The sequence below is a fragment of the Hirundo rustica genome, chromosome 1, assembly GCF_015227805.2.
Source record: "Hirundo rustica isolate bHirRus1 chromosome 1, bHirRus1.pri.v3, whole genome shotgun sequence".
NCBI lineage: Eukaryota > Metazoa > Chordata > Aves > Passeriformes > Hirundinidae > Hirundo > Hirundo rustica.
The window spans coordinates 101,324,596-101,343,472 of NC_053450.1; the positions used below are offsets into that span (position 1 = coordinate 101,324,596).

The 18,877-nt window shown below is 39.3% G+C and overlaps 1 protein-coding gene across 2 annotated transcripts in view; it reads right to left on the minus strand.

The window, feature by feature from the left end:
* Positions 1-1,085: 1,085 nt before the first annotated feature.
* VPS41 (VPS41 subunit of HOPS complex) overlaps positions 1,086-18,877 on the minus strand; it is a 63,212-nt gene continuing 45,420 nt past the window's right edge. For both annotated transcript variants that reach the window (XM_040076761.2, XM_040076770.2), the window contains one exon: positions 1,086-1,214. In XM_040076761.2, coding sequence (XP_039932695.1) covers positions 1,101-1,214 — 114 coding nt within the window. In that variant the 3' untranslated portion in view covers positions 1,086-1,100. The remainder of the gene's footprint in view (positions 1,215-18,877) is intronic.

The following is an 18,877-nucleotide window of genomic DNA, read 5'->3' on the forward strand; positions in this document are numbered from 1 at the left end:
TCACTTTGATAGGCAATAGTATCCTAATTACTGTGTCAAGATACTGACTTCAAGATACCTCTCAGAAATAAAAGGCTTGATACACAAACTGGCTGTCTGCCTGACAAGGGAAAAAAAAAAACCTTTTTGGAGTGGAAAAACCCAAATGCATACAGTCTAAAGGGGTTGTTTCCCCATTTTTCCTGTTGCAAAAATCCAGCTGTTTTTTTAATTTAAAGAACTTCCACTGAATGCAACATTAGGATTACCAACACTCCTCCTCCCCCAAGTCTACTGTGTAAGAAATATTCTCCTGAGTATATAAACTGGACATTGAGAAATTATGTAAATGATTTTTAATGCACTGCATTTGTATATGGTCACTATATTTAAAAAAAAGAAGTGTAAATTTACTCTGTGCATTAGAATTTTATCATTGCAAACCAACATTAGAAAATACTGTCATAGACTGAAAAAAGAAAAAGACATTCTTATAACTGGAAAATCAATCACCAAAACCACTAAATGCCACAGCTCAACATTCCAGAGAAGCACTAATAATTGTTAGTTATACACTACACAAATGATATATGTCCTCAGTCAAGGAAGTAGGTGTCAGGTTTTTAGGGAACTGTACATATACTGACTTTACATTTATTTATTGTGGCTGTTGTAAGACACTTTATTCTTCTGATAAACTATGATTGTTTATCAAAATATTCTGTAATTCAAGAGAAACATTCATAAAGTGTGTTAAAATGAAAACCACCAGTCCACAGAAATCATGTCCACAAAATCCAATTTTGTGGATTTATAGCAGAAAGGCATTAAACTACTGTCTTGCAGGAACAGCAGAGTAGTCACTGCAGTATAACTGGCACAGCAGTAATGATTAAATTGACACATCCTCCTGTCACAGCTGTTAATCAGCTTAATAGCAGTTACATTATTGACATTCTTGTAATTACTTTTCCTACAGCATATTTGTGCAAAATATATTTGACCTTAATTTTCAGTACTCAAAGGTGAGTTCAGTTTTCAAATGTATGGTCAAAGTAACAGTGCTAAATACATGAATCAACTCAACGGGTTATCACAATTATCCTAGTGTAATACCGGTACTACCTGCTACCTCGGCAAGTAAAGTAGATTTGTTGTACCTTCCCATCTTCTGAGCAAACACCCATGTGTTCTCCACTTTCATCCAGGCTGATCTGATTTATCTTCACTGGGCTCTAGAAAAAGAAAACAAAGAAATACTGTTAAAGTTATATCACCAGTCTCATGCTTTAACATTCCTTGTACTTTGAAAGATTTACATGTAAACAGCTGAGTAATGTTTAGTTGCATGAATCAAAAAACCCTCACAGAATAGGTATTTCTGTAACAAAGACAAAAGACAGCCTTCTTTCCAGCCTTCTGTCCAACTCCAAAATGCTGACTTTCTTTTTACAGTTACGTGCCTCAGGGCTCTGGATTTCTCATGAAGTGCCTTAAGCATCTGTGCCTGTGCACCATGGCTATTAGTTCCTGCTCTCAAAACTTATGATAAAATATGGTGACACACAGGCATCAGGGCAACTGAAAAAATCTTTTTGTTTGGTCTGATGACTAGAGCTGGTAGTTATTTCTTTTCTTCAAATACTTTCTCTCACTTTATTTTTGGCTCTAATACTGTCCTCAGAAGTGAGTATTAGAAGGTATTGAAGTGCAACATAGGTTTATTCGTTCTTGGACAAATACGGAGAAAAGCCTGCAAACTGTCTCAATTTAATAAATTTTCCCTTCCCTATCCAAATACACTTTGGTTCTAACCTACAGGGTTAGACAGTATCTGCTACTGTTTATTTAGCTTAAACAGCTATTCATACCTGAGGTATGGAGCACTAACTTAGAACATCATTTGAATAACCTGATGCATATCTTCTTGCATACAAAACCCAATCCAATTATATTCAAGTACCAAGCTTGTACCAACTTCTTACATATCCTGACCCTGATTTCACCCTCTGTAACAAATAGCTCATCATTTCAAGAATCACTAAAGGATCTTCACACAGGTAAGTCTCATACTTTTAAGAACAACTTCTTTTATTCTCATAAAATATTGAATGGATTAAACCACAACTCAGATCATTCCTGTGGTTCTGACCATGATAGAAGAAATCCATTGTATGTTTGTGTAAAAAATAAAGTGCCACTGGAAAAGCACTGGGGTTGTGGGATCACATCAGATGTTACACAACTGTGTCTGAAGTTATCACTGCTATGGCAGTTGGAATTGCATTAAAATTACATGCTAAGTATATAAAAACACACTGTCCACATGGGATATCAGGATATAAAGAATATATCAGGATATCAGGAGATAAACTGAGGTGTTCTCACACCCTTTGGAAAGTTTTTCCCCTCATAGTCTTTCACACACACAAAAAATTCCAACTCAGAGAAAGGAAGCTTTCCTCTCATCCACTTTGAAAATACATATGCCCAAATCATATTTTCTAGAAGCTTCTTTATAATCAAGGTTCAACAACTGAACACTGCACTGCCATAGTTGCCAGATGAGTTGGTAAAATTACACAGCCCTTTTTGCTTTCCTGCTTTCTTGTGAGTGGAATACATAATTCTTGGTTTCACCACAAAATATTTCACCTGGAAATATTGCAATTACTGTCTATCACAAAGTGGTCTTTCCACTGTGTGTTGTTTGCAAAGAAAATCACTGGGAATTAAAACCAATTTTCCTTGACTTATGTGCTCCAGAAGTATTTTTGTTTGCCACAGACTGGTTATGCTGGGTTGCTACATTTCAAGATCAAACACGAGTGATGACTAGCAGTGCAGGCAGCTGGTACACATTCCACAGCTGTGTTCCTCCTGTCACATTTAGTGAGGGATCAGCACAGCACACAGCTGACACCCACCAACCTGATGGTGTGGTGAACAGCCTTGCAAAAGATCTATTCTCGGATATTACACACTGTTTCATTGTGTGGCAATAGTGACCATCATGTCCAGGGAGGTTACAACCACCTGCAGGGAAACAAATGAGACAAGTCTTCGTTGATAATCTCGAGGGGGTGAAGACTGAGAAGGGTGAAGACTGAGATAGGTGAAGACAAAGGGTGCAAGAAGGGGCAGAGTCGTGGGTTTTATAGGGTATTATAGGGGCAGGGTTTTCAAAAGAGGAGTTAACAAAGCTAAGAGACCATAAAATGGGAGCATTCACAACACACAGAACTGGCTAATTCCATGACTGGAGGATGCTGAGTAGGGCAAGGTGTATCAGCTGCCAGTCTGACTTTCTAGAAGCCTCATAACCAGCAAGTATTTTTATTCCTGCCTTGCCTTAAAAAATGGCTTTCTAAATTTCTGTTTTGCTCATCAAGGTGCAAGAGAAGACTTTGCCTCTGCCTAGAGGTGGGCATGGGGAAAAAACTAGCATGTCTGCACCATGCTCTCTACAACCAGGAACACCTCTGTCTCTCTGAAAGGACAAGCACAGAAAGTTTAACTGAGCTTATCATGGAAGCGGCATGGGGTTTTTTGTTCTGGGCTGCATCTAAGTTGTCATTGCCACAACTTTCCCACTAAGTTTCTCCTCTTCATTTGTTACTTTACAATTGAAAAGACAAAATGTCTGTCTTCAATAGTCTCGTCTTGGCACAGGGTGATACACTAAGGTACAGTGTTCAACTGGTCATGTTCTTCTCATGACTCCAGCATATACATCCACCATGAGGGTGACATTATAGCAACAGCAGATCTGGCAGTATTCCAGTGTTATAGGCCTTGTTGGAGACATTACTGCAACAAAACCCAGGACAAAAAGACACAAAACAGGACACCCCAGAGGAGCTAACAGCTCAATACTGCAGTCCACACTATTCCTATTTTCCTTTCAAATGGCTTTGATAAAGTTTGACTCTGAAAAAATGAAGTAGGCAGTAGAAAGTAGGCAAAGTAGACTACGTAAGCTATCTTCACATAAATGTTGAATTTGAGGATCGGGATGATGGAATTTGAGGATCAGGATGATGGAATTTGAGGATCAGGATGATGGAATTTATCTGTGATGCGGTTTGAAAGCCATATGGCAATACTTTGGAGATTAAATGTGTGATTGTACTCAGGTAATTAACAGTGCCCAGCAAGGCAAAACCTCTCCTTCAGGATACTAAGGATAACTGGAAGGGCTTCTATACATGTGTTAAGCAAAAGAAAGACTAGGGATAATGTGGGCCCTATCTGGAAGAAAACAGGAGACCTGGCTACCCCGAAAAAAGAGGAGGCTGGGGTTCTCAGTGACTTCTGTGCCTCTGTCTTCAATGGCAAGTGCTCCAGCCATGCCACCCAAATCAAAAAAGGCAGATGCAGGGACTGCAAGGTTGAAGATCCTGAGCCCACTGTAGGAGAGGATTAGGTTTGAGACCATCTAAGGAACCTGAATGTGCACAAGTCATGGGACCCAATGAGGTTCATCTGTGGGTCCTGAGGGAGTTCACAGATAAAGTTGCTGAGCCGCTATCTATAATTTTTGAAAAATTGTGAAAAATTTTGAAAAATTCAGTCAGGTGAAGTCCTTGATGAATGGAAAATGGGAAATGTAACCCCCATTTTCAAAAAGGAAAAAGTGGAAGACACAGGGAACTACTGACCAGTCAGTTTCACCTCTGCCAGGCAAGGTAACAGAGAAGATTCTACTGGAAATGACGCTAAGGTACCTGGCCAACAAAGAAGTGACTGGTAACAGCCAAAATGGTTTTACAAGGAGCATAACAAGTTTGGTGACCTTCTATGACAGGGCTACAGTGTTGGTGGACAGGGGCAGAGCAACTGACACTGTCGACCTGGACTAAATGCAAAGTGTTTAACATTCCTGCATGACATCTTTGTCTCCAGATTGGAGAGAGAGGGATCTGATGGATAGATCACTCGGTGGATAAAGAACTGGCTGAATGGCCACACAAACAATGCTTTGGTCAAAGGCTCATTGTCCACATGGAGAACAAAGATGAGTGGTGACCCTCAGGGGTCCCTACTGGGACTGATACTGTTCAACATCTTTGCTGGTGATATGCACAGCAGGATGAAGTGCACCCTCAGCAAGTTCACTGATGATACCAGATTGTGTGGTGCAGTTGACACGATGGAGGGAAGGGATAATGGCATGCAGAGGGACTTCAGCAGGCTTGAGATGTGGGCAGAGGCAAACCTCATGAAGTTCAACAAAGCAAAGCACAAGGTCCTACACCTGTGTCATTGCAATCCCAGACACACCAATGGGCTGGGCAGAGAAGTGATTGAGAGCAGTCCTGCTAAGAAAGACCTGGGGACGACAGGTGATGAAAAACTCCACAAGCCAGCTGTGTGTGCTCACAACCCAGAAAGCCAATTGAATCCTGGGCTGCATCACAAGGAATATGGCCAACAGGTAAAAGGAGGTGATTCTACCCTTCTACTCTGCTCACATGTGAGATCCCAAACAGAGTGCTGCATTCAGTTCTGGTGTCTCCAACATAAGGAAGACATGAAACTGTTGGAGCAAGTCCAGAGGAGGGTCATGAAGTTTGTAAGAGGACTGAGGCAACTCCTTTATGAAGACATGCTGAGAAAGCTTAAGCTGTTCAGCCTGGAGAAGAGAAGGTTGCATGGAGACCTCAGGGCAAACTTCCAGTACCTAAAGGGGACCTACAGGGATGCGGAGAGGAACTCTTCATCTGGAACTGCAATGATAGGACAAGAAATAATGAGTACAAATTGAAAAAGGAGAATTTTAGATTTGATATTGGGAAGAAATTATATACTGTGAGTGTGGTGAGACATTGAACAAGTTGCCCAGAGAGATTGTAGCTATCCCAAGCCTGATAGTGTTCAAAGCCAGGCTGAATAAGGCCTTGGGCAACTTCATCTAAGGGCAGGTGTCTCTGCCCATGGCAGGGGGGATTAGGACTACACAATCTTTACATTCCAACCAATTAACATTCTGTGATTCCAAAATTCTAGAATGTTGTCAGTGGAAAAAAGGGTGATTCCAGAGTAATTGCATTTTTCCCACATTCAAAACAGCGCACAGTACTTCCAAACTTGTTCTACTGTTAAACAGAAATTTGATGATACAGTATTTCATAACAGCATATACAACTAGCAAAGTGTTACAAGCCTTCTGCATGCTCAACACCTCCGTCAGTTACTATTAACTTTTTCTTTCTCCTATCGTTTTTTTTCCTTTTTGTCTGCACCACACACAGATGACAATCAGGGAAAACAACTAAATCCAACTAAAGAGACTTGCTCATTTACACAAACCACCTGCTAAATTTCAACAGGAAGTGACAAACACAGAGTAAAATTTTTTTCAGTACTCAAGCCAAACTAGCATATTAACTATTAGCCTGTTTGCTGACTTTACAAATCAGAACTTTCTGTGGAGCTCAGAAAGTGATGATAGATCATGATAGTCCAGGCTGAATATTACATGCATTTAAAAATAAAGTTTCAGGAAGAACTCTAATGCCAGATTCTTCTTGTTGAGAGTTAAATAACAGTCAAGCCTATGATTTCCAGAGCTATGTTCCACTGCAAAGCTGTTTGAGAATTAAGATCTCAACCTATCCAGGAAATCAGAAAGAAAAGACCACAGATAAAATTGGTACATATATTATCTAAACTGAAGTGTTTCTTCCAGAATCAGCTCCAATTCTTCTTTTCATAGCCATCATTTGTTTAAATATACTTCTGTGCCAGTCAGCAAAGTTGCTTACCATTTCAAATTAAATTGCATCAAAATTAATTGCATTTAATTGCATCCAATACCCTGTGGATAATTTTGATATTTCAGAAAGAAGGAACACAAATAATATGGTGGATCACCCCCTCTCACCCTGCTTTTACTTTTAGATTTTTTTATTAAATGTTATAAACTCAGGCATGAAGTTACATTACAACTGCCTTTCCCTTGTGGGTTTTTGTTGGTTGTTTTTTTTTTTTTTTTTTAAAAGCTTTGTCCAGCTAACCCACTGAAGAGTTTGTCTAACAAAAGAAAACACGCTTTGGATTTTACAGTAAAGGAATAAATGCCCCTCCTGCAAGATCTACCTTTACAGGTCTACAAAAGATGAAGAATCACTCAAGGTTAGAGAAGACACAAGTAGTTACTAATCATGATTTGAAAGACTGATTATTTAATACAGTTGGAACCATGATCCACACTGGGGTTTGGTCACTTGACTGTTTTAAAGGCATTTTAAATGGGTGTTGGAAAAAAACCTGTAATATGTACAAGAATCTAAAATTTAGAACATATAATCTATGTAAACATCAATCAGTTAAGAGATGGTCTAATCCTAAACCCAGAGGCAGCTGTATATAAAATGTTGAAAAAACTACTATTTATTATTTTATTAGCACTACATTGGGTAATCTTTTCAGGACCCCTAGCATTAAGTCAAAAAAGTAAAAATGCACAACTACTTTGTGATCAGAATGATGCTTCCATCACTGTACAAGTGATAATAATACACACTGAATTTCTCAAGCAACGTAATTCAAATCTGTCAATAAGGTGGATCCTGTTAGTTAGGAATGGAAATACACTTAAATTATTTACCTGGGAACAGCTTCAGAATTTCACACCCTGTTGAAGTACCAGCAAAGAAGGAAGAAATACCTTCAGCTGAATTTCTATTAGCTGCAGTTTTTCTTCTGATAGAGACATGTTTGGAATTCTGGACAAAATAACTAAGTTTGACTGTTCAAAATCAATAATGTCAAGCTGACACCATAGAACAAAAAAAATGTTACCTTAATGGATGAAAGAGAAGTTTAGGTAGCAGGAGAGAAAGCTAGCAGACACCTTGCACATAAAGATCTAAATGCAGACTTTTGCAAAACCCAAAATTTAAAGGAAAGAAAAACCAAAAATCTAGCAGCAAATATACCTCATGTGATAATCAATTACCTAATGTAAAATGCTTGAAACAAATGTTCTTACTATGGATTAAGTCAGCTCTTCAATTAGGAGTAAATTCGCTCAGAAAGCTTCTTTTAATTGTGTACTTTGTGGCAACCCCTTCTCCCCTGACACTCATCATCAACCCACCTTATACAATCAGTCCTCCAATGGTGAACCTGAGAAATCAATCTACTAATGTATAATTTGTAAAGCTCCCCGACTAACAAATGGATAATTGATTCTTTCACAAACACTGCATCCCAATGGATATGAAGTGGATGAACATGAAACATAAGACTGGATTTTGCTCCAGTTCTGTGAGAAATGCAATATTTACAAGCTAGGAATCTAAACACTTTAATAGTTGTCAGTGACTTCATGCCTTTTAGCCATGGTTTGCTGGCAAGCCACACACACATTAAGAGTGTGAAAAGCAAAGCAGTGTTCAATCATACTTAAAGCAAAGCTCATTTTACTTCAAGAGGTTCTCATCACTTCTACAACCCCCTTAATCAGTGCTTTCATCCACTGTTTTTAAAGAATTTTCAGAAAATTTTCTTAAATTAATTTAAACATTATTATTTATCTGTGTGTGAGGAGCCAATTTAGCTTTGATTTGTCTCAACACTGATTGTCAGAGGCATAGGGGGGAGGGGTTGCATATATGCCACCTGCAGGAGGCAACTAGAAGAAGCCTTGTCTCCAGGAGGACTTCACCTTGCAACATCTCCCACAGGACAGTCAGTAAGAGACACTGAACTCCCCAGAAAGGTTCTCCAATCAGACGGTGAAAGGTCTCCCCCGCAACAGAAGGTTGGACTGGGCCAATGGTCTCCTGTCCACAGGCAGACTTTGGGAGCAGCCAGAGGGCATGAAAAGTAACTGCACCTTGAGCTCTGGGGGGGCTTTGGAGACTGTGTTTTTGTGTCTTTTTGGGGACTTGTCTTTTGGCTGGGGGCTTTTGAAACTTGCTTTTTGGTTTTGGTTTCTGCATGCTGAGGGGCTTGCTGCTGCTCGCTGCTGTGCCCTTGCTGGCTAGCTCGCTTCTTCCTTTGCCCTGGCCCCAGCCTACATTCTATGTCTCCTGTCCTTGCTGACTGACTCTTGCTTGCCCTTGCACCTATCCTGCCTTTCTCTGTGTCCCTGACAGCCGCCTTGCCGCTTCACCCCCGCATCCTTGCCTGACTTTCTTGCATCCAACCCTGCAACGCTGATCCAGCATGCCTTGCGCCCCGATCCAGCTGGTCGCCACGACTCTCGCCACGACCCTGTCCAGGGTCCTGGACCTCCGGTCAGAGCACCTACTCGCAGCGCGTCCGGTCCCGTTGTCGTGGCAGCCATGCCTGCGAGGCCGTGCCTCTCCGAGAGCCGCGCAGGCTCGTGTAAGAGCCAGCCCGTGCACAGGCAGGCAGTGTGCGCACTGCCCATCACCTGGACACCGACCGCACTTCCCCCAACTCTCAGATGCTAATGCTCTCTTGACCCCTCTCTCTCCTCTCCCTCTCTCTCTCTTTCTCTCTTCCCCTTCTTTTCCTTCCTTCTTTTCTGTCTTTTCTAGCCCTCTTTCATTTGTGTAATTTTTTTTTTTTTACGTTACCAATAAACCACGTTCAGATACATTTGCCTTGTTTGGCTTAATTTACTTCCTGAAATACATCCATTTCTAAAAAACCTCGCAGCTTCCGTCAGGGAAACGCGACACTGTGCATATACACACACATATACCAAAAGAAAAACACCTAAGGGTCTTTTCTGCTACATGAGTATCAATCTAGATCTGCATAATGATTATGCAGCTGTCCTGCATACTAAGGCAAACTGTATATACATAGTTGCAGTGTAATAAAAAACCTGTCTCCAAAAAGTACCTATTTTTCATTTACTCATTTTTCATCTGCATGCCATTCATGTAAACAAGCATGTAAAGCTCCAATGTACAGCAATATGATCAATCAACTCATGGTTTTATACGGTTAGCCTAGTGGAGTATGGACTACCATTATTATGTCTGTATTATTTCCACCATGGTGGAGGTATCCAAGCGTAAAATACTGATTTGCTAACAAAAACCACCTCAGTTATTGTCATAACTAAGCTAAGATCCTCAGAAAATGCAAGCCTTGCTCTATGCAGGATGAAGAAGTTGCTTTAAAAAGCACCCCAAATCCTCAGCAACATCTAAAGCACAAGTGCATTACATGCGTGTCCCATCTGTTTCGACTTCAAAACACTCATACCCAGAGATCTCTTGTACTGAGGAACTGTCTTTAAAAAGAAACTGAACCCATGTACTTTTTACATCCCAAATGCTGCAGTGTTGCACTGACTCACATGTATTTCACATATTTGTAGAATTTTGTTGATACAATACAGGCAAAAGCAACTCAAAACCCAAATTCTGATGCTGTACTATGATTTACCTATAAAAAGACAGAAGTACACACATATGTATTTACACATAGCCGAGAAACAAAGTACAATTAACACAACAGTCTAAACTGAATAGGCAGCTGTAGGAGTTAAGATGTTAAAAAAGATGTTAACCACTGCCCACAACAAAGTAGGATACTCTGAATTCACAGCACATAAAGTCTCATTTGCTGAAAATTTACTAATGTCCACACTAAAGAGGTTTAGTTCAACAATACTAGCAGTGAAATTCTGGTAAGTGAGAATTCTTGCTCCACTGCATTTCCAATAACACTCTTGAATCTGTCATTCTCCAAACGGGAGATTATGTTGGTTAGAAGAAAAGGGAGGGGGGAAAGCTTGGGAGAGAACAAGGTCTGGGACACAGAACAATAACGACACAAACTTTTATTTTGTCAGCAGGAAGGCAGACCTTACCTACAAAAAACACAGATCTCAAAAGCTTATCTAAAACTAAGGGACTATGAGGACAAGAACTCTCATATATAGTCTAAGACAGTGAGAAAGAACAAAAAGCCTACAGTGATTTCAGTATTTTCCACATCAGTGAATCCCTTAACCTTGTTTGTCAACTGCAGGGACTAAGAAAAAAAAAAAAAATCCAAGGAAAAAAAATATTAACAAGCGATCTCCCTAAGTCTCTAGTAGCTACTAGATAATCAGGATGCTTGTTTAGGAATGATAGAACTGTTAGCAAAACAAAATATATATTTGAAAGCCTAGACTACTTCCTAGCAGAATTGAATTGTTAGCTATTTCCTGATGGATCCAAAGAAAAATTTCTTTTCTATTAAAGCACTGCTGGGTAAGGGGATATCCTCCTGGGAACTCTGGGCCAAAGTAAGCAAACTACTCCCATTTCCTTTCCCCCCCAAGCCCCCTTTGCCATCTGTATAACTGTAAGGATCTTCAACAATGTTATGTCCTAAGCCTTCCTCCACTTTGTTGCTATCTGGGTGTTAAAGCCATTTGAGAATATGAAGCAATATCCCCCATCACACACCCATGGGAAGGCTGAAGTACAGGGGGAGGGCTGAAGAAAGTCTGTTGGTGATAGATATGCCTTCCTTGGAAAACCCAACACCCCCTGGGGAGAAAGACTATTCCAGGCAATGTGGAGGTTCACCTCACCCATTTCTGTAACTGCTTTCTTTTCAGAATAGTTTGCCAAACACAATGAACTTGTGAGAATTCATCTTTAAACATAAACTTTCAAGAGAAGCTACTGAATTATTAAAATGGGTTTTGAAGAACAATCCCCAAAACATATCTAAAACTCTGAGGACGTAACTTAAGGGGCACTTTCACTGCTCGTTTCTAACAGAATACCACCAGGACTGTCATTAATGTATTTAACAGAATTTTGTAGAATTCCATTCTTGAAGTGAAAAGTATGAGATCTTACGCCATTTCTTGAGAAGACACATTTCAGAAACATGACTAAGGAAAAAGGCCAAGAAGGTCATATGGTGAAAGTTCTTGTGAGGAGAGATTTTCCTTTTAGAGATTATTTTTTTGGTACTTCCACTAAACAACTTTTGAAGAAGCAAAGGGGCTGTTGACTATTCTGCTCGGGACTCACGCACTGTTGTGCCAACATATTTCTAGGAAGGTCTTCTGAGAAGCCATGATGCTCAACCCACTCTCCGACCTAACACAAGAGAGAGGATATCACCCCATGGAGCCTAAAAACACTGTTTCTCCACACATTCCACACAGGGCCATTATTTTCTTCATAGTTCTTTTTTTTCTATAAGCTCTTGCAATGAAAAACTGCAGTAAGTACCTTCTCTATTTTAGTTTGTCAACCTCTCTACTACAGACAATGATCCAAACTCAGTGGCTACTGAAATCAGTGAAAGGATCTCCACTGATGGAATTAGAGAGATGCAGAAATATTATAAGGGCATGAATTCCCTTTCATGGCTGAAAGCAACATAAGTAGTCATATTCCTGGCATAGTTAAATATTACACCGGGTGATCAATGTTCAAGCTCAACCAACACCAACACCTACAGTGTCGTTTTCCATGTAGTTTTAGTTATCAGCACTGACACAGATTGGCATAAATCAGAGCTATATGCAATAATAAACACATTTTCTGATTACTGAAAGCACTGTATACTCTTTGGATACCAACTCTGGAACTTTCTTTATTTGCAATTATAAACATCTGGCAAAATCTCACAAGTCCACCAGAGATACTCAGTGTTGGGTGTCCAATTCTTGCCAGGATCCTAAAACATATGCAAACCAAAAAGATGGATGGAGATAGAAAGTACTCACACAAGTAGAAACTGCGTATCATGAAGTGCACTGTAACTTACTGTAAGCAGTATATTGTATGCCATATCCTCATTGTGACAGTACAATAGGGAAAGCTAAATATGAAGATGAATTGATCCTGTGCAAGTTCCTCAACACATTTACATACAAAGAAGCTCTATTTCAATACCAGTGAAGTGTAGATTTGATTGCATATCAAACTTTATTTAAAGTAGATCAAAAAAGCAAATGGATTCATTCACTCCATCTTTACACTGCTCACATTTCAAAGCTCCTACCTATAAAACTGCCAAGACCTTCAGCAGCCAGACTTCAATTAGCAGCGAGTTTAGGATTACAGTGGTGAATCTTCCAGCACCAAAATACTGATTTCTGATGCTTCTTATACTTTTATTTTTCTGTGTCAGAGGACACTGAGTGAAACTAACTTCTTCAGCAGCACCACAGTGGAGGTGGCCAGCTTGAAAATAGATACTTTTATCAGCAGCCACTCTGAGGGTATTAACACCAGATACAGGTCAAATCTGGACTGTACATAAAATATTAATATGTTTAATATTCCATCCCAAGTGAAATAAAGTGCTATACACACTGACATATCTTTTAAAACAAGTAAATCTCATCCTTCAGAAAGGACTCTATTAGAATTTTTAAATTCATTATCAGTATCTTCCCCATAGGAAAAACTACTTGGTTTTGCCTTCATGTTTTGCTCATCATATTATGCCCCTGTTACGTCATTAACTATTTTTAACAGTGCTGTATTTTTATTGTTAATGGAAACAAGGGGCTGTAGCTCTATCATTAATGTCAACTTGTATAAAAAATATTGTCCTCCAGAGCTCAGTCTTTCTAACTAGGAAAACATTTTCTAATGCAAATAATATTTTATTAATGCCTGAATTCTTAATAATTCTGACAGGCAAACTACTTTTATTCTATATATGGACATAAGTGCCTGTGTTCCCTATGGACAAAAATGCCATCCAGGTATAATACCCCATTTGGAAGGAAAACAGCCCTCGGAATCAGCAACACTAGCTTCTTACAATCACACCTCTCCACATACTCCCTATGCTTGTAAGTGTTATTAGGTTTTAGAAAATCTGAGTTACCAGTCTTCTATGAAACTACTTAATCTGTTCTACCTGAAACTAGCTGTTTCATTGTTGCCAATAAAACTCTAGAGCAATTTGGCACAGTGGTCCACTTTCTAAATAGTCATGAGACGTGATACACATTCAAAGAGCAAATGTCACTAGACCTGGATGGTGAAAGGGTTAGAATGGAAAAAATAATGTTTTGATAATTTTGATGTATCTTAATAATACCACAAATAATTTTGTTCAAAACTGTTTGAAAATGACACATGTAAATTCACTTAGCAGGATTACAGTCAGGAGGATCCTCTATTTGATCCTCCATAGAAATAAGAGGCAACAACGTCTGGTGAAAAAAAGAAAACAAATTGGAAACCTTGCCCTTTCATTAATCAAGCTGTATTAAACACCACAGTAGTTATGTTGTTAATATTCTCCATGGTTAGGTTTTTCCCCTTTTGAAATATCTCTCCCCTACAATATTCAATACTTCAATTTTTTTTTGAAAAATCATGCAGAATATGATAGCACCCTACCAAGTCAAGAAAACTGAACTATTTTCTATGTCCAGATGCTTGTGACAGTATGCAATCACAGTCCTTTACCTCATTAAAAGTGACAACAGATTTCTACTGAAATCAGTGACAATAAAGAGAAGGTTGCTAAGGTACCCTAAATGTAATACATTTAGAGTTGGGCATGAAATGCGACTGACAACAGGATATCCACTCTGAAGAAAAGTAGTTGATACTGGAGAACAAAACAGGAGACTTCTTCTTAGGCTTCTAATTGAAAGGTAACAAAGTTGCAGAAGGACATTTGGGTTACATTTGGTCTAAAGATGGGGCTGTAATCCTATCATGGATTAGCACAATTTTGTTTTCTACATATAGAGAAATGTAAAATGTTTTTCTTTGCCCTGACTGCAGCATAGGTTGGGGGGGGGAAGACAACGACCTATCAAAAAGCAGGCTGGGATACTGGCAGCTAAGTTAACCAATGAGAATTGTCAGTGTGACTTTCGAAGGAACATTTAAAACTAATCTGCTGGGACCACCTCGCTCTCTCCCTTCGGTGATCTGCCATGAGGTAACATTGTGGTCGGGCCCGGCCCTGCCCGGGTCGGGCTCTGCTGCCCCTCTGGGCGGCCGGGCCGGGTCCGGCCGGGCTTCCAGAAGCTGCTGCCTGCATGGAGAGCAGGGAGAGCCCAGGGTGGGCCCCCCACTGCCGGCCGGGCAGCTGGCCCGGGCCTAGCCAGGCCTCTGAGAACTGCTGCCCGCACGCAGCACGGGGGAGGCTCAGGTCGGGCCTCTCTGTCCTCTGGGCGGCTGGGCCGGGCCCGGCCGAGCCTCTGAGAGCTGCTGCCCGCATGAGAGCAGCCCGGGTGAAGCCTTTTTACAGCTTAGTGATAGCTCCGAGCTGGACCGCCCTGGATGAGACCGAGGGGTGGAAAAAAGGACATTTACCAGTTTCTTCTACCAGCTCAGCCTTGTGGTTTTTGTTTTTTTGTTTTTTTTTTTTGTTTGTTTGTTTGTTTGTTTGTTTGTTTGTTTGTTTGGGTTTTTTTTGTTTTTTTTTTTTTCTTCACCCCTGCAGCCCGGTGCATGCACATGGCATTTGTAAGCCCGGGCGGATTTTAACCCTTTCTTAGCAACACGGAACTTTTAAAGCACAATTCTTACTTGAGAGAAAGAAGAAAGAGAAAAAATAACAGAAAGTACATGGAACAGACACTGCATGAAGTCAGTTAGATGAGAAGTGAAAGAACTAATAATACTGGAATAGGATTGAAGAAGTGGACATTTTTAACTGGACTTTTCTAAGGTAAATTATGAAGAAATGAACTGTTCTTTGCAGCATCTTAGTATTATTTGGGTAGAATGCTATTCTAATCAAAATTAAGGACTGATGTAATAGAGATTTATTTGGGAACTTTGGAACCCCTGCTCCTGGGTCAAAAAGGAGGTCTCAGCCTTTTGAGACAAAGATAATTTTAGATCAGAAGAAGTATTCATAAATAATACCCCAGATACACTGAGAAGCTCTGCGGATAGAACATCACAGTCTGCGAAAACTCCGGGCGGCAGCAGAATGTGTAACAGAGCGAGCACTGGACTATTTTGTCTTGTAGTAAACGTCTTCATAAAAAGATCTGAGAAGTACTCTTCTCCTAGAGTAATGAGTAGTTATGTCTAAGTGGTGAAACTGACTGAAAATCCTAAGTTGTGTCTTTCTATGTTGTTCAATAAGAAAGTTAATAGTTTGTAAGAAGAAAGAAGCATGTTTTAAGGTATCACTCTGTTTTAGTTTAAGTTTTTCTTGTTTCTCAACTTTTTTTTTCTTTTCTTAGTCTTTTAATATATGTTAATAAAACTATTTTCGTTCATTTTTAAGCTTAAGCCTGCTTTGTTTATTTTTCTCCTTATCTCTCCCTCCCACAAAAATATTAACACTAAAACCCCTACATTAATTAGGGTTTCTGCCCGTTTTATTAAATTAAAACCATTACAAATCCTTCTAAAAAAGGTACATGGGCAAGACAGCTGCTAGTCAGGAGCTCAGAAGAGAAGGCAGAAACAACTGCTATTCCAGAATCAGCTGATAAAGTACGTAGGCTTTAAACTTTAGTTGAAATGAATTAGATCTACAGCATACATGTTACTGTTTGCTGCAGTACAAGTACACATCTGACTTGCATGAGCTAACAACGTTCAAGAAATAAATGACTGGACCATACAAGACCTTCTGTAGCTGAACTCATACCTCCAGCTAAACTTTTTACATTATTCTGCACTAAGCTACAGTTATTAAAACTACAAGCTTGAAAGAATAATTGAATGAAACAGTCACACTTGCCTCAGTTTTGAGCTATAAAAATTAATCGTAAGTGATTCTAAAATTGCTTAGAATTCCCACATTTCATCCATACTCCAAGCAACACATTTCTATTAATAACAAATGCCGTCCATATCCCTTTGATCTTTTTGGTTAAGTAAAAATTAAAGCAATATTCCTTTCAAAGGGAAGTCAGATACAATGGTACAAAGACAATGTGAAAACATGTACAAGGGTTTGGGTTTTTTTCTTGTTTCAGACAAGAAACTTTTCTAGATCTATGGAATAAGGGTCACGACACCACAATTTCTGCCAGTCTAGGCAAGATACCATGCCATGATTCCTGCCAAAGATGGTTCTAAATCTTCAATAGCTCCACAGTTCCCATTAGAAACAGTTCAGGTCATAAGCAACCTAATAAGGATAGTACCAGAATAAACATGTAAAACATACTTTCCAAGCTTTTATACCAAAAAGCCGGACTCAAAAGCCATCTGAGTTATTCCCAAAACTACTGTAAAAAAGGATTTCCAAATCCTCTGCAGTTAAAATGAAAAGACAGATAAAAAGAAGCAGAAGTGATATTAAATTGTGTGTAGATGCTTAAGCCTTAAGACAAAAATCACAAAAGGTGACATTTTTATCCTTTTTTTCCATGTGAAAGAGCTAGGGGTTGTCATAAAGCGTTTAAGACAACGCAACACCCATTTGGGTAGGAAGTCTCAAGGTGGAGAAGGAAATTTGTCCCTTGCATAAACACTTGCTTCTATCAAAACTTTAGTTTTTATTTTGATTTTGGGAACTATCACTTAAAATAGTCCACTTAGTTCTGTAAACAAAACAGGATTTCACCTTCAAATTTAATAGATACAGCAACATCATGCAAATAGTAACAAATTCTGTTGCTTCACTTCACTCCCTGAATAAGTTTTCTTACACAGTTCAACACTAACAGCTAAAATGATGCAACTAAAGGTAATAAACAGGGAATTTTAAGTAGCCAGTCAAAGTAAGTGACATTTATATCATCTTAGTCTCAAACTCTCATGCAAAGTTCCACCCAAAGCAATTTTTCATTTCTTCAGTGAAAAGCTAAGTACCCTCCCCACTGGAAGATATTGCATAATCTCCCACAGCAGCTAGTAGGTTTTGCAACATTACTAGCAGCAGTGCTTAGTGCTTAAGAACAGCTGTTTCTTTGTTAGAAATATTTTTTCCTGTTAACAATAAAACTCTTGCCAAGAGACATCAAGTCAACTAAAACCTCTGATGTTTTCTTTGCAACCTGCTGAGTTATCAGCAAAACCAATAGGCCACAGACTGACCTTCAAGCAAGGTCTTGCTCCAGAGGTTGGTGAGTGCTGTAACTTCAATACACCCAAAGAAAATAATATCACCACAGAAGGAAATCCCTTTCAAGTTCTCAGGGTAGCAGAGATGATACAGTGATTTTGGATTACTATCACTCCAATTAAAAAACCCTATAATTAAATAGTAAGTGCTACACAACGTGAGACAATTAAGAAAAAAAACAGGGCGCAAGGAAAGAAAAACGTGAAAAAAGATGCTGTGAGGAGGTGTCTTTCTGAAACTCTAGCAGCCTCGAATAGTTCACAAATGTTGCATGCTACAAGGACTTCATTTTCTCTGTACTAAGAGAAGCTTTAAAACACTGTTTACATCGTTTTCTAGACTCATGCATCACCACTGAAACACTTTCAATGCATTAAACATTTAAATCCCCATTACTTATAAAATAGGCAATCTTTCTGCTTCTAACAGACTATCACTGGCACCATCGAAGACTTCTTACCACTTCTGCTTTAAGTTTGATGTTTATTAGAAGACCAGAATGGGTACAAGTTTTCTTGCCCTTTGAAAGCTTTTTGATTTGTTACATAACTAAACATGTTTGTACAGCTTTCTTCATATCTACAAATCCTTAATCCACAGGACGTCAGTTCAGGCAATAATTATGTCAATAAATTGTAGATAGTCTAAGAAGGAAAGAAAGATGGAGAGACACTTGGAATTAACGTGCTGTGAATCAGTCCTGCATCATCCTTTGTCAGTGGAATTAGCAGGCTTTTCTTCCCTCTTCTTCTTGCCTTTTAGTAATAATTTTCAGTGCATTTGACACATTTCATCTCACTAAATGCACTGAACCCTAATAGAAGAGAACACCAGTTTTTCAAGCATAAGTTACTGAGGATGCATACCAGTTAATCTTAGGCAGCTGACATTGTCAAAGAGAAGCCACCCTGGCAAGAGCTACAGAAATCCTGGGCCA